The sequence below is a fragment of the Scyliorhinus torazame genome, chromosome 30 (genome assembly GCF_047496885.1).
Source record: "Scyliorhinus torazame isolate Kashiwa2021f chromosome 30, sScyTor2.1, whole genome shotgun sequence".
NCBI lineage: Eukaryota > Metazoa > Chordata > Chondrichthyes > Carcharhiniformes > Scyliorhinidae > Scyliorhinus > Scyliorhinus torazame.
In genome coordinates this window covers 17347109-17366087 of record NC_092736.1, presented here as the reverse complement: position 1 = coordinate 17366087, position 18979 = coordinate 17347109, and the positions used below count along the sequence as shown (strand labels likewise).

The window sequence follows — 18979 nt, the reverse complement described above, 5'->3', positions numbered from 1 at the left end:
AGTTGTGCAATGGTTGAGGATTATGCCCCCCTACCACACACAGACACACACACACACAGACACAAACCCTCACACCTTCCCCTGTCAAGTTATGTTCGTGGACTGTTGCAACAACTACTTCACCTGGGGAGTAGGGAGACAGCAGCATTCCCTGTGGATGGGTGCAATGCCAATTTATAACACAGGTGGGTGGGTATGAAAGGTGGGCATGAGCGGAGGGGAGTGCCCCCCCCCCCCCCCACACACACACACACAGCCACACACACTCACACAAGGGGCTAGCTCCTATGACAACCCAATGGATCGTGTTTGCTGACACAGTGAGCCCAGCCTGCGTGTGAGAAAGTGTGCAGACAGCTGGCTCCTCCATGGCAAAGGAAGACTTCCTCCGGCTCCGCGTTCATTTTTATTTGTGTTTTATTTTGCTTCGCAACCTCACCCAGCGGTGGGACGGCTCGGGAGAGCTGGGATGGAGTCGCGCAGTCGGGCAAGGACACGAGAGACAGGCTCTGTGTTCTAAAGGATGAACGTCTCCTGATTTCTTCCCTCTCTGCATCTCAATCTTTCGGCATGAGCTTTGTTCTTCATCTGATTGCAGACTCGCCTCTTGCTTCCCAACTTAATAAATAGTTGGGAGGGGGGGGGGGAGAACATCAGGATTCCGATTAAGGGGCAGAGGAGGGGAGGGTGGGTGAGAGGGGAGGGGGGGTGGGGAGGGGGTGAAGATGAGTTGTTTGCTGGATGCATCACTTAGTGGGGTTAGGATGTGCTGTGGAATTGACACCCCGAGGCTGAGATGCCCGTGACAGCTCCACATTCTGCACATCACACGCCACCCGGAGCTGGATGCTGGAGGAGGGGGAGAGGTTTGGGGCTGGGGTCATGGACAAGCTGCCCCCCTCGATGAGGAAGAGGCTGTACAGCCTGCCCCAGCAGATGGGGGCCAAAGGCGGCATGCTGGAGGAGGAGGAAGACGGTGGGGACGCGGCCAGGAGGAGCATTAAGCTGAGACCCCTGCCCTCGCCCCCGGCGGTGAGCGGGGACGCCCGGGCGGCTGGAGAGGGCTACACGGCGGAGACCGAGGCGGGCAGCCGGCCCCTGAAGACCAGCACCAACGGCGACTTGCGGCGCTTCCGAGGGAGCCTTTCCTCGGCGGGCAGCAGGCACCTCCACGACCCCGGGGACGTGGCGGAGGAGAAGCGGCTGATTGTGGAGGGCCAGTCCACCCCCAGCGAGGACACCAACCCCAGCAGCTCGGCGTCCGACCAGAGCAGCGAACTGGACACCAAACAGGGGGCAGCAGGCGAGCGGGAGCCCAACCTAACTTATCTCAAAGTGGACGGCACCGAGCAGATCTTCCTGGATGAGGATGTGCGGGCCAGCCAAGCGGGCTTCATGCAAAGACAGTTTGGAGCCATGCTGCAGCCGGGAGTTAACAAATTTTCCCTCAGGATGTTTGGCAGCCAAAAGGCAGTGGAGAGGGAGCAGGAGCGCGTGAAATCAGCTGGATTCTGGATAATCCACCCATACAGCGACTTCAGGTACTGTCTCCTCACTGCTCCTATCTCTCACTTCTGTCAAAAGTTCTTCTTTCCTCTGCATGTCAATGAACGGCTCATAATATCATTTAGAAACAGTTTAGCCCTCAAGTTCCAGGCAGAAACACGACTCCAGGCAAACCCCCAGAGAAAGTTTGCATCAAATGGACTCTCTGTTGATGCGGCAAGATAGCTGCATGCAATCTAATCTCAGTTTACTTTGCAACGATTTCCAAAGTTTTAACGTTTTACTTAAGTGCTGGGTAAGATTTGCTAGGTGTCTGATTGGATGTCATGAAAACGTGTGGTGTGTGTGCCTACTGTGGGCGATTACCTGTACATAACTAGGGGAGTTCATATCTGCCCCTTCCTCCCGCACCCCACTAAATCTGCCCACTTTCCAAACTGCCACAAAGTCACAGCTAAGTGTTTATTGTCATGAGGGCGGTTGGATTAAGCGTCTTAACGGATCTCTGGGAATTCAGTCATTTTCCATCTTGCAAGAGCCCTTTAGTTCCCCTGTTCTTTTTAACACACAGATGCACCCCCCCCCCCCAAATCAGGGGCTATTCCCTTTTGGATTTGGATTTTGTTTATTGTCACGTGTACCGAGGTACAGTGAAAAGTATTTTTCTGCGAGCAGCTCAACAGATCATTAAGTACATGGGAAGAAAAGGAAATAAAAGAAAATACATAATAGGGCAACACAAGGTACACAATGTAAATACATAACACCGGCATCGGGCGAAGCATGCAGGGTGTAGTATTAACGAGGTCAGTCTATAAGAGGGTCGTTTAGGAGTCTGGTAACAGCGGGGAAGAAGCTGTTTTTGAATCTGTTCCTGCGCGTTCTCAGGCTTTTGTATCTCCTGCCCAATGGAAGAAGTTGGAAGAGTGAGTAAGCCGGGTGGGAGGGATCTTTGATTATGCTGCCCGCTTTCCCCAGGCAGCGGGAGGTGTAGATGGAGTCAATGGATGGGAGGCAGGTTCGTGTGATGGACTGGGTGGTGTTCACGACTCTCTGAAGTTTCTTGCACTCTTGGGCTGAGCAGTTGCCATACCAGGCTGTGATGCAGCCTGATAGGATGCTTTATATGGTGCATCTGTAAAAGTTGGTAAGAGTTAGTGTGGACATGCCGAATTTCCTTAGTTTTCTGAGGAAGTATAGGCCCTTTGTGTGTTCATGTGCATTGATCAACTGCCAAGTCTCCTTGCAAAGTTTGGTTCAATTATCCACCGCCTATGCTGCTCCTGCTCTCTCCCCTCTCCTGTTCCCATTCACCCAGAAACAAACCCCCAGGGTGCGGGAAGAGATGAGAGAATGCAGGGGGAGGTGTGTGTGTATGTGTGTGTGATTCCATTAAAGCTCTGAGATCCAGCCAACCAATTTCACACGCTTCAAAAGGTGACAGCTAGCCTAGGGCGGGGAGGTGAGGTGTGAGCTGTTGGACAAGCTCATCCAGCAATCACTGAATTCTAAAATGTGCGTTTGAAAGCAAAATGTGGGGGAGGGGGGGCGGGCAAAGGGGTGTTGGAGGAGAGGATTCTGAAAGCTTTGAGCTCAGAGATGCAGCATCTGGAACCTGGAGCTGGGTATTTGCCGCCTTGCGGCTGGCGGCTGCTGTCCGAGGTGCTGAAAGTTTTCTTGAATCTCTGCGTCGCCGGCTCAGCCCTGGGCTTGCGTGGCAAAGATGCGCCTTGGGAGTTGAATACTTGGTGCATTGAACCGAGATCATTAACTCAAGTAACTGCCCCACTGCGGAGGCAGGCGCATTGGAGAGGGGTATTCCACACTCGGGCACCATCAGTGCACTCAGCGGCAATTAGCATTAAAATGCAAACAAGCGATTGGGGCGGTGGGGGAGAAATGCCAATTTAAACCTGACGATGCAATCTGACTTTTTTTTTGTCGATGTTTGGATGTGTAAAAGCTTAACACCGTAGAACTTAAACAACGTGAACCCGAGACTGATATTTGATCCTATCTGCTTCTCATAACATGCACAGATATTTCTATTCCTTGCAGCCAGCTGTTGATTACCACCTTAGAAACTTACACCGATTCCCTCGCAGCTCTCCCAATTACTTAATCTTCGACAGAACCCCACCTTCAAGGCCATCGCCGACTGCAGAGACAGCTGCCAATGTCGGCATTGGTTTTTCTTCACATAAATGGGTGCATAGCAGCGACTGCACGACTATAATATTGTCCATTTGTTCAGATGGCCAAGTAGCAATAATGTACATCTGTCGGCTGGGACCCTGGATGAGATTCCATCCTTGTGCTCGCTCCCATTATTCTATAAGGCAGAGTTCAAAAGATGACACCGTGTCAAATTCGCCCAATGTTCTCACACGAAATTGACGCGCCCGCTTTGTTAACGGAGGCATCGAGCCCCTTATTAACTAGTGTCTTTAATTTCCATATTATTACTCCATAATCACTCTTGTCTTTAATTTCCATCCTTGCAAACACATGGTTACCGAGTATCTGGCTTATAAACTGACTGTGTCAAAACACACGGTACAATCCCACTATCCAACATCATGCTTAACACAGAACAAGTCACGGTGAAGAAAAGGATCACATTTCCGCCGGCACCTTGACACATCGATTCAAAATGCGGATGAAAACGATTCAATTCGCCAGCAGAGAAGGGCTATTTCTCGTGAGGCTGCCTGAATTACCCAGTGTTGACTTTGTCACTTGTATGCCATCCAATCAAACATTGCTTGTGGCGATATGAAAATGAATGAAAATCGCTTATTGTCACAAGTAGGCTTCAAATGAAGTCACTGTGAAAAGCCCCTAGTCGCCACATTCCGGCGCCTGTTCGGGGAGGCTGGTACGGGAATGATATTGGTCGTATCATTATGGCCGGCCCTTAATCGATTTAATAAATAGTGGTTACTGCTCATTAAGTAGCATAAAGGAGTAGCTCGCTTGTAATTAAATAGTAAGCAGTAATCCTTGAATCATGAGAACGTCCAGTAATATTCTATAAATATATTAAGGACGAGCTTATGTTTCTGCAGCTTGATTCACATTTTGCCATATTGTCTTTGCGTAACCTGATGTCACAATTTAAATCTGATTAAGCTGTAAGTTTATTGCAAACACAATTAATGGCTTGCCGAAGTTTAAATCATGCTGGATGTTGAAGTGTGCGAGCAGGCGAGGATGCAGCCTTGGAACGTGTTGTGACAGTTTCGGTGTAAAAATATATTATTCTTTCAATCACTGAAACTTGCCCCAGCTGATTAAACATTAAATATTCTGAACAACGCCGATTGTAAAGCTCGGCTGTGGTTTCTTTTTAATGAGTCACAGGCAATTTGAATGTGATACATTTCATCACCTCCTCTTCATGTTTAGTACACTGCAGGGTGTGTAGCATGTGGGAAGCACCGCCGTTTCATTGCTGTAAGTGAGAGGCAGTTTTGCTTCATTCGTCCCGAGCATGTGAATGGAAAAGCTTCGGCAATGCGTCTGGCTTAAATTAAGGAGCAAAATCACCAAATCACAATTTAGAGTGATGCTCTCGTGCTCCTGAGGGAGTGCTGCACTGCCGGAGGTGTCCACTTTCCGACGACGACACACGAGCAGTTAACAAAACAGCCTTTGGTGCTGTTCATGTTTTACTCCCTTTATTCCGAGAATAATATTTCTGTCAGCATATTGGCTTTGGACAAGTTTATTGTCACGTGTGCGGAGGTAAAGTGAAAAGTATTTCTCTGCATACAGCTCAAACAGATCATTTAGTACATCAAAAGAAAATACGCAATAGCACAACACAAGGTACACGATGTAAATACATAGACACAGGCATTGGGTAAAGCATACAGGGTGCAGTGTTAATGAGGTCAGTCCATAAGAGGGTCGTTTAGGAGTCTGGTAACAGCGGGGAAGAAGCTGTTTTTGAGTCTGTTCATGCATGTTCTCAGACTTTTTTATCTCCTGTGCGATGGAAGAAGTTGGAAGAGTGAGTATGCTGGGTGGGAGAGGTCTTTGATTATGCTGCCCACTTTCCCAAGGCAGCGGGAGGTGTAGGCAGAGTCAATGAATGGGAGGCGGGTTTGTGTGATGGACAGGGCTGTGTTCATGGCTCTCTGATGTTTCTTGCGGTCTTGGGCCGAGCAGTTGCCATACCCAGGCTGTGATGCAGCCAGAAATGATGCTTTCTATGGTGTACCTGTTAATTACTTTATCATTAATTCCCTCCCTGAACATGTTGAATTTTTTGGTGAGTAGGGGCAGAGTTCCATAGGCACCAGTCTCTGGTACAGCATCCCAAGTGGCAATTATTCATATAAAAATGAAGAAATAATTGCATTCATGTGATTCTTCTCCTGCACACTGGAGGTCTCAAAGTTAAAATGAGATGCCCCCTGCTCTATAAGGTGGATGGAACAAATCCCATTGGGCAATTTTGAAGAAAAGCAGGAGATTACACACATTAGTCTGGTCCATATTATCTGGTCACCATCTCATTCCTATTTAGGGATTTTACTCTGTTTAAATTGTTTGCTGCGTCTTAACAGTGAAAGAAGAAAAATCAAAAAGGTACTTAGTGTTCTGTGAAAGGCTTTGGGATATCTTATGGTTGCTCAACGCACTGTATAAATGTAAACTATTTTTCTATTTTGAAGGCATGGCAACAGGTAGGGTAGGACGTTGATTGAGGTTCATGATTCCAACATGCTAATTTTCAGATCTCTACACAGTGAGGGGTCGAGTGAAAGGAAAGATACATTTCTGTCGGGGAGAAGGGAAAACAAGCAGAGCATTCACTCTGGACTGTTGCTCTAAATGGTGGGAAGCAGAACAGCATTAGAAGAGACTGGCATGTGGTCAGCAGTCTGGGCTTGGACGGGACACAGTGGTTAGCACTTCTGCCCCACAGCGCCAGGAACCTGGATTCGATTCCGACCTTGGGTGACCTTCTGTGTGGAGTTTGCACTTTCTCCCCATGTCTGTGTGGGTTTCCTCCGGGTGCGCTGGTTTAATCTTTATTATTGTAATGAGTAGACTGACATTAACACTGCAATGAAGTTACTGTGAAAATCCCCTAGTCGCCACACTCCAACACCTGTTCGGGTACACTGAGGGAGAATTCAGAATTTCCAATTCACCTGACAAGCACGTCTTTCAGGACTTGTGGGAGGAAACCTGAGCACCTGGAGGAAACCCGGAAGGCTTAAGACCAGATGAAATGATCCTTAGTGCTTGCCCTAACTGCAGCGGGATTGGAAGAGGAATGGGGTGACTGACAGGAGGAGATGGAGAATGGTGGCCAACCAAAATTTTGGTGACTCTGAGGAAAATGGGGGATGCCGGGAGAAGGGGGAAAAAAGATCATATCAGAGCTCATTAAAACACCTTCAGAATAAGAACGTGTGGAAATGTGATTTTCTAATGTGAAGAAATCCAAGACATTCTGTCTCTAACTCTGGGATCAATAGTAATTTACCCCCAATGTCCAGTGGCTCTGTTCCCAGTTGCTGAACGACATAGGAAAGACCATGAGTGTGCAGGATCGGGGGGGAAAGTGAATATCTTTAGCTGGGCATAAGTGGAAAGAGGATCCCAACCAGCAAGTCAATTCAGGAATGGAATTTAAAACCTGTGTTGCTAACTTTCTCCTTGGTTCAATTGCTCTGTTTTATTACCTTTGCTCTCAAGTCGCCAGGTATCTTTATGATACTGCCATGAGGTTCAAGTCCGAGTAATGATCAATAACCCAATACACCGATTAGTAAGATTTAAATCAAAGCACATTTATTATACACAGTAATCGCTACTCATGCACAAATTCTATGTCAACGCTACTTCTACAACTAACAGGCCTATACTTAACTTCGGACGGGCCCACCAGGTCAGGGAAACAAATGGCCTTTCGTTCGGGGTCTGAGTCTGCGGGATTCGAAGTTGGTATGGACTGGTATCTAGGAGCGCCTATCTCGTAGCGAGTGTTGAATTAAGACTTATTTGTTCGGTGGTCACTGCACCGGTCACGGTCAATGTTGGTTCGTGTTGCTGGGTGACCCGGGCAGGACGCAGAGGTGAAGAGGTGAAGAGCAATTTGAACTTGGGGCTTAACTCTTATAGTTCCCAGGGGCTTCCCGCTTTTCAGGGCGGACCCTGTACCTGGTCCCAAGTGATTGGACTTTGTCCCAATCGCTTGGTTCGATTTCTCCAAACCTGGAGCGGTTCCCTGATCGATGGGCGGTCTTGAGGTGCTCGTTCACCTCCTTTGTGTTGGCTCCTGCTGGCGCCGAGGAGTCTGGCTTTGCTTTGTGTGTCCAAAATGTTACTTATTGTTCCCGGGGATTGCTCATCAGTATGCAGATGGCTGTTACATTGTTATGCTGATGGTCGCTGGTATCGATGTTGTCTGGCCTTTGCAGAGGTAAATACACAGCAAACCTGCAGCTGCTGGTTTCTGTCTATGTTGGCTGACTTTCCCATCAGCCTTTGCCGTTCGCCATTTTAAATCGGGAGTTGGCCAATTTAGGTGGCTACACCTGCTTTTAGAGATGGGTGCATGTGGATGGACCCAAGTGTATCAAAATGAAACATACTTTCAAATGCAAGCTGTGGAAATGCTGGTCCTGGAACTCTGTGCAGGCTGTTGGTGCCAGGGATATCAATCCGATGTTGCCAATGTTGAATGGAATACAGCTTTTAAAATTTAAAGAACAAAATAACTTGTTAGAAATATTTATCTGGACAATTACAGCGTAAAATGAACACTAAATAATAAGTGACAGAACAGCATAAATTAACAAAATAGTGAGGAGTCTTCACTTTCTTTATTTACCAACTTTATTCCAAGAAGAATATTTCTGTCAACATATATATTGTCTTTACCATCAATTCTCTTCCTTCACATCCTGAATGCATTAATTCCTGGTTGGGTTAGAGTTCCATAGTCACCACTTATTTGCCAGTTGAACACAATTATTCATATTTTAAAAAAGGAAGAAAAACTGGCATTTATGCATTTTTTTCCAGAGAGACTAGACGTCTCAAAGCACTTTACAGCTAATGAGGAAACACGGCAGCCAATTTGTAAACTTTCACAAATAGCAATGTGATAATGGCCAGTTAATCTGCTTTTTTGTGATGCTTAATGAAGAATAAGTATGACCAGGGCACCAGGGGGAATTCCCTGCTCTTCTTCAAGATAATGCAATGGGATCTTTTACATCCACCCAACAGGCAAACCGGGCCTTTGTTTCCTCATCTAAGTGACAGCACCTCCAATAGGGTAGTGCTCCCACAGTACTGCACTGAAGTGGCAACCTTGAGTTGCGTTTTTGTACTTAAGCCACAGGATGGGATCTGAACCTGGAACATTGTGATTCAGAGGCTAAATGTGACCAACTGAGCCCACAGGTAACACAGTATGCAAGTGCATTTTATTCAAAACAAAACCAGAAAATGCTGGACAATCTCAGCAGGTCTGGCAGCATCTGTGGATAGAGAACAGAGCTAACATTTCGAGTCTGGATGACTCTTTGTCAAAGCTGGAGAGAACTGGAAATAGGATGATATTTATACTGTTGTGAGGGGGATGTGGAGGGCAGATGTGAAATAGTGAGGCTCGATTGAGGGCCAGTGATAGGTGTAGATTGACAAAGGTGCCGTGGACAAAAAGACAAAGGGAATGTACGTGGTGGTGATCATGGCTAAGGAGAGTGTTGATAATGGCACATTAAGAGATCATAATGTGTCAATGGCAGAACAGAGGGACAATTTATTGATGAGTTTCAATCTTGGGGACATTGGTGCCAAGCTCAATCCTGTCCTTGCCCAACATCCAAAGACCCTTTGAATGAGGCTCAGTAATTGCTGCTCTGGTCAACTTGCACCTTCTTAATTAAGTATTACTGGGGATAATTATAACCCTATTACTATCACTCTGGCCAAGAACAGTCAGGTAGTATACACCAGGGATCAAACCTTTAACTTGTTCCTCATGGCTCAGCATCTTCTATTATTTCACTGTAAAAGGCTGTACGTGTCCTTACTTGAAATGTCAAAATAGTGTATTTTAGCAATAGTGCAGGTGATTAATGCAATTTAAATATATATTATCACCAAGTACAATCCAAAATATGCCATATTAAAATATTTTCAAAATCTGTCACAGCATCATGGAATAATAATAATCTTTATTAGTGTCACAAGTAGGCTTACATTAACACTGCAATGAAGTTACTGTGAAAAGCCCCTAGTCGCCACACTCCAGCGCCTGTTCACGTACACAGAGGGAGAATTTGAATGTCCAATTAACTAACAGCATGTGTTTCGGGACTTGAGAGAAGAAACCGGAGCACCCGGAGAAAACCCACGCAGATATAGGATAACTCCGCACAGACAGTGACCCAAGCCGGGAATCGAAGCTGGGACCCTGGCGCTGTGAAGCAATAGTGCTAACTACTGTGTTACCCTGCCAACCATCGTTACAGGACAGGAGACCATTTAGCTCATTGGCTGCAGCAGTTCTCCAAGTAGTGACACTTTCCTGCCATCTCCCCCTACCCTTGCACATTGTTTTGATTCAAATAATCATCTCATGCCTTCTTGAATACCTCAGTTGAACCTGCCTCCACCACAGTTCCAGTTAGTGTATTCCAAACCCCAACCACTCGCTATGTCAAAAACAAAATTTGGACATCCAATTTGCATTCAGTGTTAGAATACTGAAAGAGGATAATGAAATGCAAAGCATATATTTACAGAAAGCAATAATTTTTTTTAAAAAAGGGAAATAAAGTACTTGCGTGTGTTAAACGCATTTATGCCCAAGTTCCACACCTTGAGTAATGTGTGCAGTTTTGGTCTCCTGGTTTGAGGAAAGACATTCTTGGGTGTCCAGCGAAGGTTCACCAGACTAATTCCCGGGATGACAGGACTGACATATGAAGAAAGACTGGATCGACTGGGCTTGTACTCACTGGGATTTAGATTAATGAGTGGGATCTCATAAAAACATATAAAATCCTGATGGGACTGGACAGGCCAGATGTGGGAAGAATGTTGCCCATGTTGGGGGACATCCAGAACTAGGGGTCACAGCCTCAGAATAAGGGGTAAGCCATTCAGGACTGAGATGAGGAAGACCTTCTTCTCTCAGAGAGCTGTGAACTTGTGGAATTCTCTACCACAGAACGCTGTTGGGGCCGGTTCGTTGGATTTATTCAAGAGGGAGCTGAACGTGGCCCTTGTGGCTAAAGGGATCAAGGGGTATGGAGAGAAAGCGGGAGTGGCTACTGAATTTGAATGATCAGCCATGATCATATTGAACGGTGGTGCAGGCTCGAAGGGCCAAATGGCCCACTCCTGCACCTATTTTCAATGTTCCTATGTTGTCCTCCCCTGTGTTTTCCTGTGTCACGAGTCGAACACTCAGCAGTGAGGGAAAATCGGAATGTCTGTCACTTCCCCTCTGAAACTGACCTGTAAAATGCTTAGAAGAGTTTCCCAGGATTAGTCTTCCTCCTCAGGTTTACGCCTGAAATTTGGAGCTCACTCCTGGGCAACCTCAGGAATAAACCTACTTCCTGCTGATCCGGGTACGATCACGTAAACTATTATCACGAGGAATCCATGTTGCTTGTGCATGGGCAGGAATTTGCGCTTGAACATTACTGAGGGATACAGAATTCTCCACGAGCTGGCAATCAGGCTTTCCCCTGTCATTATACTCTTCAAATGTTGTCTTCTCAAAGCTGTCACCTGTGCTTCAAACTGATAGTTCAGCAACCTCCGGTGTCTGATACAGAGGGCAACGAGGGGCCACCCTGAGCAACTGTTATAGACAACATAAATTCATCCCATTTGTTCACTGCAAAACCCTAGCAGTAACAGTGCAGAGTGAGAGAAATCTCATTTATTAGAAGGGCAAAGTTGTTGGATCAGATGCATTGTGATGGAGTTTTAATGCATTTGTACTCTACAATCTGTGGCAGTGAAGCAACTGAGAATCTGGACCTTAGAGTATAACTTGTGACACTGAACAAACAGCACACCATGATTGATAACTCATCTAGCAGATGTTTTCGGTTGATGTGCAAAGTTAGATTGATGTTGTTTGTGTACGAGTGACTCTTACATTGTGTTTCCTTATGGCCAGCAGAGATGTCGCACTCCCCAGCCACAGTATATTATCAAACCAATGGAAATCCATGGCGACAGTGACTACAGTGAAGAAAGTGTTAAAATTATGATTGGATTTTGTAAATGTAGTTCAGACATTGTTTCCCACGCAACCATTGCTGCCCCCTGCCCTCTGGTTTGGTAGTTATTTTGGCCGCGGCTTTGCACCCCCATTCGCCGTGAGCGCAAATGGCGACATGGGCCCAGAATGTCGCAAGACTTGGAAAAGGCGACTCTCAACAGCGACACCTCGTACTTTGATTCTCCCCGTCCTTCCTCATTGGTGATGTAATGAGGTTCCCACCCAGGAAGATCAGGGAACTCATTTAAATACTTTTCGATATGATTAGCGGACTTCCACTCCATCCGTCCACACTTGAAATTTCCCCCTTGCCGACGTTGACGTGATGTCAGGGATGTTTGCAATCTGCTTTTTAAAAATGGGGACTAGATGAAGGGAACACATTGGAGGCGCACAGGTAGGTGTCAACCCTCGGGGAGAGGGACATGCTTGTACAGTACCCTGGCAAAGTTCCCTGGCACATCCCCTTGACATTGTCCACTGGTACTACCCCTGGCACCCTGGAAATGCCTCCTGTGCCAAGGGGCAGTGCAAAAGTGCCAGCAGGCAGCGCCATAGTGTCAGGGGATAGTGCCTACACACAGTCACCCAAGGTCGAAATCGAACCCGGGTCCCTGGCTCTGTGAGGCAGCAGTGCTAACCACTGTGTCACCCTGCCCATTTTCAAAGTTCTCCTCATCTCCCCATTATCTGCTGTGCTCTTTATCTTACTTTTATTTACTTTTTCCACTGAAGGGTCAATTTAGCATGCCCAATCCACCTACCCGGCACATCTTTGGGCTGTGGGGGTGAGATCTACGCAAACATGAGGAGAATGTGCAAACTCCACATGGACAGTGACCCGGGGCCGGGATTGAACCCGGGTCCTTGGCGACGTGAGGCAGCAGCGCTAACCACTGCGCCACCGTGCTGCCCGGAGATGTGGTCTCACCACCGCCCTATAGAACTGCGGTAAAAACCTCACCTTCCACAATTGTGCAAATTAATGGGGAAAAAACACAATTCAGTGAATTGACCTGTACATTTTCCCATTTAACTGTGCCATTGTGGGAACTTCAGGAAGGTGGGGCTACACCCGCATCCCGGGATTCGACTCTCCTCGTTAAGAATTCACTTCTAATTGTTTGTAATTTATATCCATAGGAATGGATGCACAGGTTATGTGAATTCTCACTTACAAAAGTTAACAATAAGACAATTAATATTTTATCTGAGACTAATGAATTGACTTTACCTGATACATAATTAATTTGTTTAGAGTGGAATTCTTAATGTGGAAGCTGTAAAGGGCAGGAAAGCCAATTAAACAATCTGTGGGGATACATATTATTGAATAAATTGTGCAATACTATCTTTTTGTGAGCATTAAAACAACTTTTTCAGTTTGACATACCAAAGAGATACATCCTTATGTTTGTCCTAAACACATAAATGTTTTGTAAAATCCCCATTATAATTCCCGTTGATAAAATGAATGATAAGTTGCAATTTAACCATTCATCTTACCTTCGATCAACTTTCATTCCTAAGGCATTAATATTACAGAATACGAAAGAACTGTGAACCTGCGGAATTGTGGTTTTGGTTAGATGGAAGAAAATTGAGATTCTCTCTTCTTAGTGTTAAACGTTAAATTGTTTATGGTTAAATTCTGTCTCTCTGGATGAGGCACGTTTCCTATTTCACACTTTCTGCAGCTGAAATAAATATTAACCTTGCAAGATCAAATCTACTCAAATGTCAAAATAGATGTGTTCCTGCAATATTAACTACACACTACCAATATCAAAACAAAATATGAATTATGATCAATTTTACTTGTTGACACCCATTCTTTTGTTCTACCAATCCACATTACTTCATCTTATCCTCTCTCAATTTTTATGTCCTCTTCTTATCTGAATACTTTAACTGCATTTTAAATATATTTTCCTGTTACCTTTAACGTGTCACAGTTTTTCAACTTAATCCGTAGAATCCCTCCTATGCAGAAGGAGGCCATTCAGTCCATCGAGTCTGCACTGGCCCTCCGAAAGAGCATCCTCCATAGGCACAGTCGACCGCCCTATCCCCGTAACTCCACCTAATGTGCACATCTTTGGACTGTGGGTGCAAACGGGAGTACCCGGAGGAATACCAGGTAGATACGGGAAGGAAGTGCAAACTACACAGACAGTCACCCAAGGCCGGAATGCTACCGGATCCCTCACGCTGTGAGGTAGCACTGCTAACCACTGTGCCGACTTGCCGTCCATTTAAAAAATATATAGATTTCGAGTACCCAATTCATTTTTTCCACTTAAGGGGCAATTTAGCGTGGCCAATCCACCTACCCTGCACATCTTTGGGGGTGAAACCCACCCAAACATGGGGAGAATGTGCAAACTTCACACGGACAGTGACCCAAGGCCGGGATTGAACCTGGATACTGGGCGCCGTGAGACTACAATCCTACCCACTGCGCCACCGTGCCGCCTCTCTTTGTACATTAACAAGATTAATGATGCATAAAAATGATTAGCCAATATAATAAATAACAATATTTTAAGGTATGGTGCATGGAACTTACTGCCTGGGAGGGTGGCAGAGGCGGGTTGCATCACATCCTTTAAAAAGTACCTGGATGGGTTTTTGCACGTGTTGGATTCTCTGTTGTTTAAAATGTTAAAATGTTAAAGTTATAAATGCCTCAATAAAATATTTTCTAAAAAAAAAGTACCTGGATGACCACTTGGCACGTCTTAACATTCGAGGCAATGGGCCAAGAGCTGACAAATGGGATTAGGATCGGCAGATCAGGTGCCTTTCATGTGGCGGTGCAGACTCGATGGGCCGAAGGGCCTTTTCTGCACTGTATTTTTCTGTGATAAAGTGGCTGTTGGTTAGTTGTGAGATTGTCATTCAGTCTTGATGTTCTGCATGTATTTTTTCCCGGAATTCCTTGCCTTATGAGAGTAACAGCATTTAACAGGGGCAGCACGGTAGCATTGTGGATAGCACAATTGCTTCACAGCTCCAGGGTCCCAGGTTCGATTCCGGCTTGGGTCACTGTCTGTGCGGAGTCTGCACATCCTCCCCGTGTGTGCGTGGGTTTCCTCCGGGTGCTCCGGTTTCCTCCCACAGTCCAAAGATGTGCAGGTTAGGTGGATTGGCCATGATAAATTGCCCTTAGTGTTCAAAATTGCCCTTAGTGTTGGGTGGGGTTACTGGGTTATGGGGATAGGGAGAAGGTGTTGACCTTGGATAGGGTGCTCTTTCCAAGAGCCGGTGTAGACTCAAGGGGCCGAATGGCCTCCTTCTGCACTGTAAATTCTATGATACAAACTCGTTTATTCATTCATGGCTGTGGGGGGGTCAACATTTATTACCCATCCCTAATTGCCCTGGAGAAGGCAGTGATGAATTGCCTCCCTGAGTACAATGCAGTGGTCCACTCGGCCATTTCAGAGTGCAGCTAAGAATCAACGACGTTGCTGTCGGTCTGGAGTTAGATATAGGTCATACTGGGTAAGTATGGCAAATCTCATTCCCTGAAGGAGATTAGTGAGCCAGATTGGTTTTACAACAATCCAATTGTTTCATGGTCACCGTTCTGAGCTTTTTATTAAAGATTTGTTTCATTAATTGTATTTAAATTTCCCAGCTGCCATAATAGATTGAACCCATGTCCCTGGATCATTAGTCCAAGCCTTTGGATTACAGGGCATGTAACGTAACTACTGTGCCACCATATCTGAAAAACACAGTACTACTGCACCAAACCAGATGAAAATGAGATATGGATATTTGCACATACATTTTTCTTCTGTTGGGGACTATATTTCTTGCATTTGCCATTTTTTGTTTGCGTTCATTCTTTTTTAAAATACATTTAGATACCCAATTATTTGTTTCCAATAAAGGGGAAATTTAGCGTGGCCAATCCACCTACTCTGCACATTTTTGGGTTGTGGGGTAAGACCCATGCAGGCAAGGGGAGAATGTGCAAACTGCACATGGACAGTGACCCGAAGCCGGGATCGAACCTGAGTCCCCGGCGCCACGAGGCAGCAGTGCTAACCACTGCACCACCGTGCCACCCATACAATGTGGTTGACGCTTAACTGGCATCTGTGATTGCCTTGTAAGCCACTCAGTTTGAGGACAATTAGGGATGGGCAACTTATGCCAGTCTTGGCAGTGAGGCCTACACCTCAGAAAAGAACAAAATATTTTGGGGGACTGTTGAAATTATGGCGGGGGAAAAAGATTTTGAATTTTTAAGCCATTTCCTTTACATCATGATACAAATTTGAAGTCACATAAATCGACAGTGAAAAGCGCATTTTTGTTTTGTGTCTGCTTTCAACGCAGCCAGATTAAATAACGTTTTATTGTTATGACAGCAGCGTTTTTATCTTATAATCTTTATTGTCACAAGTAGGCTTACGTTAACAATGCAATGAAGTTACAGTGAAAAGCCCCTAGTCGCCACACTCCAGAGCCTACTCGGGTACACGGAGGGAGAATTCAGAATGTCCAAATTACCTAACTGCACGTCTTTTGGGACTTGTGGGAGGAAACCGGGAGCACCCGGAGGAAACCCATGCAGACACGGGGAGAACGTGCAGACTCCGCACAGACAGTGACCCAAGCCGGGAATCGAACCTGGGACCCTGGAGGTGTGAAGCAACAGTGCTACCCACTGTGCTCCCGTGTTGCCACTGTCCTTGGTGGGAACAAGGTGCTGATCAACTAAGTGGACTACACTTCCAGTTTGAGCCTTGCCCCGGTCCTTCGCCTGTGATTTGAGTCCAACTGTAGTTAACCTGTTGAATCCTCTATCACAAAAGAATGTGGAAGCCAAGCCTCTGAATATATTTAAGAAGGAAATAGATTTCTATCACTCGACCCTAAAAGCTGCAAGGGGTATGGGTGGAGAATGGGAGTATGCCGTTGAGACGGAAGATCAGACAGGAACATATTAGATTTGGATTTGATTTATTGTCACGTGTACCGAGGTACAGTGAAAAGTATTGTTCTGTGTACAGCACAGACCGATCATTCCATACATAAAAACAACATAGGACATACATAAATACACAATGTAAATATATAGGCACGATATCAGGTGAAACATACGGAGCGTAGTACTACTCAGTAATGAAGATGTGTGAAGAGATCAGTGTGGTAATACCAGGTATTGCGGAACCTGAGAGGTGCATGACCATTGGTTAGACCCAGGAGTCTACCATTGGCTGATGTACATAGCTCCGCCCTGAGAGGCTGAGTATAAGAACCGATGCCATCCCAGCAGCCTTCACTTTCTGTATCGAAGCTGCTGGGGAAGAGTTCTAGCAGATTAAAGCCTATTAGTTATGACTCACCTTGTCTTGAGAGTAATTGATTGCGCATCAATCAGTTCAGTCCATAAGAGGGTCATTCAGGAGCATTGAATGGTGGAGCAGGCTCGAGGGGCCAAATGGCCTACTCCTGCTCCTATGTTTCTCTACTCCATAAGCATACCAATTTTGTCATATGAGGAGAGACTAAGTCTGTTAGGATTATATTCATTGGAGTTTAGAGGAGTGAGAGGGGATCTCATAGAAACTTATAAAATCCTAACAGGTTTGGACAGGGCAGATTCAGAAAAAATCTTCCCGGTGGTGGGAGAGTCCAGAACTAGGGTGGTAGTTTGAGGATAAGGGGTTTCAGGACTGAGGTGAGGAGAAATTTGTTCACCCAGAGAGTGGTGAATCTGTGGAATTCGCTACTACAAAAAGTAGTTGAGGCCAAAACGTGCAATTTCAAGAAGGAGGTAGCCATAGCTCCTGGGGTTAAAAGGATCAAGGGATATGTGGGGTAAGGTGGGATCAGGGTATCGAACTTGATGATCAGGGTATTGATCATGAATGGGGGAGCAGGCTCAAAGGCCTGAATGGCCTCCTCCTGTTTCTATTTTCTATGTTTCTCTTATAAGTCTTTTACTAATGGTTGAGTATGGATCAGCAAGGCCAATTTAGCAATTAGCTCCTTCTTAACCCCCTAACCACAGAATGTCACTCACTGGAGAACACCAGCCTTGCTCACCTAATGTTCCCATTTTTTTTAACACAAAATAAGCTCCAAGGAAGCAGTGAGGATAGGCCACCCCCAACCTGGTAAAATGGTTGGAATAACATGCAGCACAGTGACGCAGTAGTTAACACTGCTGCCTCACAGTGCCAGGGACCCAGGTTCAATTCCGGCCTTGGATCACTGTCTATGTGGAGTTTGCATGTTCTCCTTGTGTCTGCGTGGGTTTCCTCCGGGTGCTCCAGTTTCCTCCACAGTCGAAGGATGCACAGGTTAGGTGAATTGGCCATGCTAAATTGCCCCTTAGTGTCCAAAAAGATGTGTATGTTAGATTAAGGGGTTAATGGGATAGGATGGGGGGTTGAGTGTGTTGAAGTACCCTTTCAGAGGGTCGGTGCAGACACGATGGACCGAATGGCCTCCTGGACTGTAGCGATTCTATGATTCAAGTGAAAAACCATACAAACTGAGCAAATAAGCAAAGTTTGCTATGAGCAAGTAGAAGGAAAATGTCAGAGGCCTTTGCACCTTTCTTGCTGCATTTCTTTCTAATAATGGTGATCACAGCAAGAGATACCGCCCACAGTTTCTATTCACACGCTGGCAAAAGGCTAGGCAGCATACAAAGACTTTCAGCCCAGAGACAGTGCTGCAAATTACAGTCTTTATTATTAATATCGACCCACTGATGATTACTCTCAACAGGAAAATACACTGGCGAGCCACTCATTAATAGTCCATCAAATCTGTATCATTTTCACAACTTCCAACTTCCGCATTAGGGCTCGAGGTGAACCTACATTCTGCATCGTCTCAGGAAGAAGGTGAGTAACGTTTTCAATTAGACAAAACGAGTTATCCTGTTGTGAACGAGACAACATGAAATTGGCATGCAGCCACACGACAAAGACTCCCCAACACAAAGACTTCAATCATTCTTTTTTTTTTTTAAAGTCAGGTGTCTTTCATCCAGCTAATATCACAGAAATTGAAGGCAAAAAAGTCCAGAAGAAAACTGTCTTCAACGAAAATACGTGTGCCACCAGGGAAGCACAGTTTTAAATATGATATGGTTATGTTGCAAAAAAAAAAAAAATTCCAAAATCTATTTGAATTTTACAGATGAGGCAATCAGGGAAA

General features: G+C 45.6%; 1 protein-coding gene across 1 annotated transcript in view; it reads left to right on the top strand.

The window, feature by feature from the left end:
* Positions 1-773: 773 nt before the first annotated feature.
* Positions 774-18979, top strand: part of LOC140404402 (potassium/sodium hyperpolarization-activated cyclic nucleotide-gated channel 4-like) — a 401801-nt gene continuing 383595 nt past the window's right edge. The window contains exon 1 of the mRNA XM_072492892.1: positions 774-1541. Coding sequence (XP_072348993.1) covers positions 847-1541 — 695 coding nt within the window. The 5' untranslated portion in view covers positions 774-846. The remainder of the gene's footprint in view (positions 1542-18979) is intronic.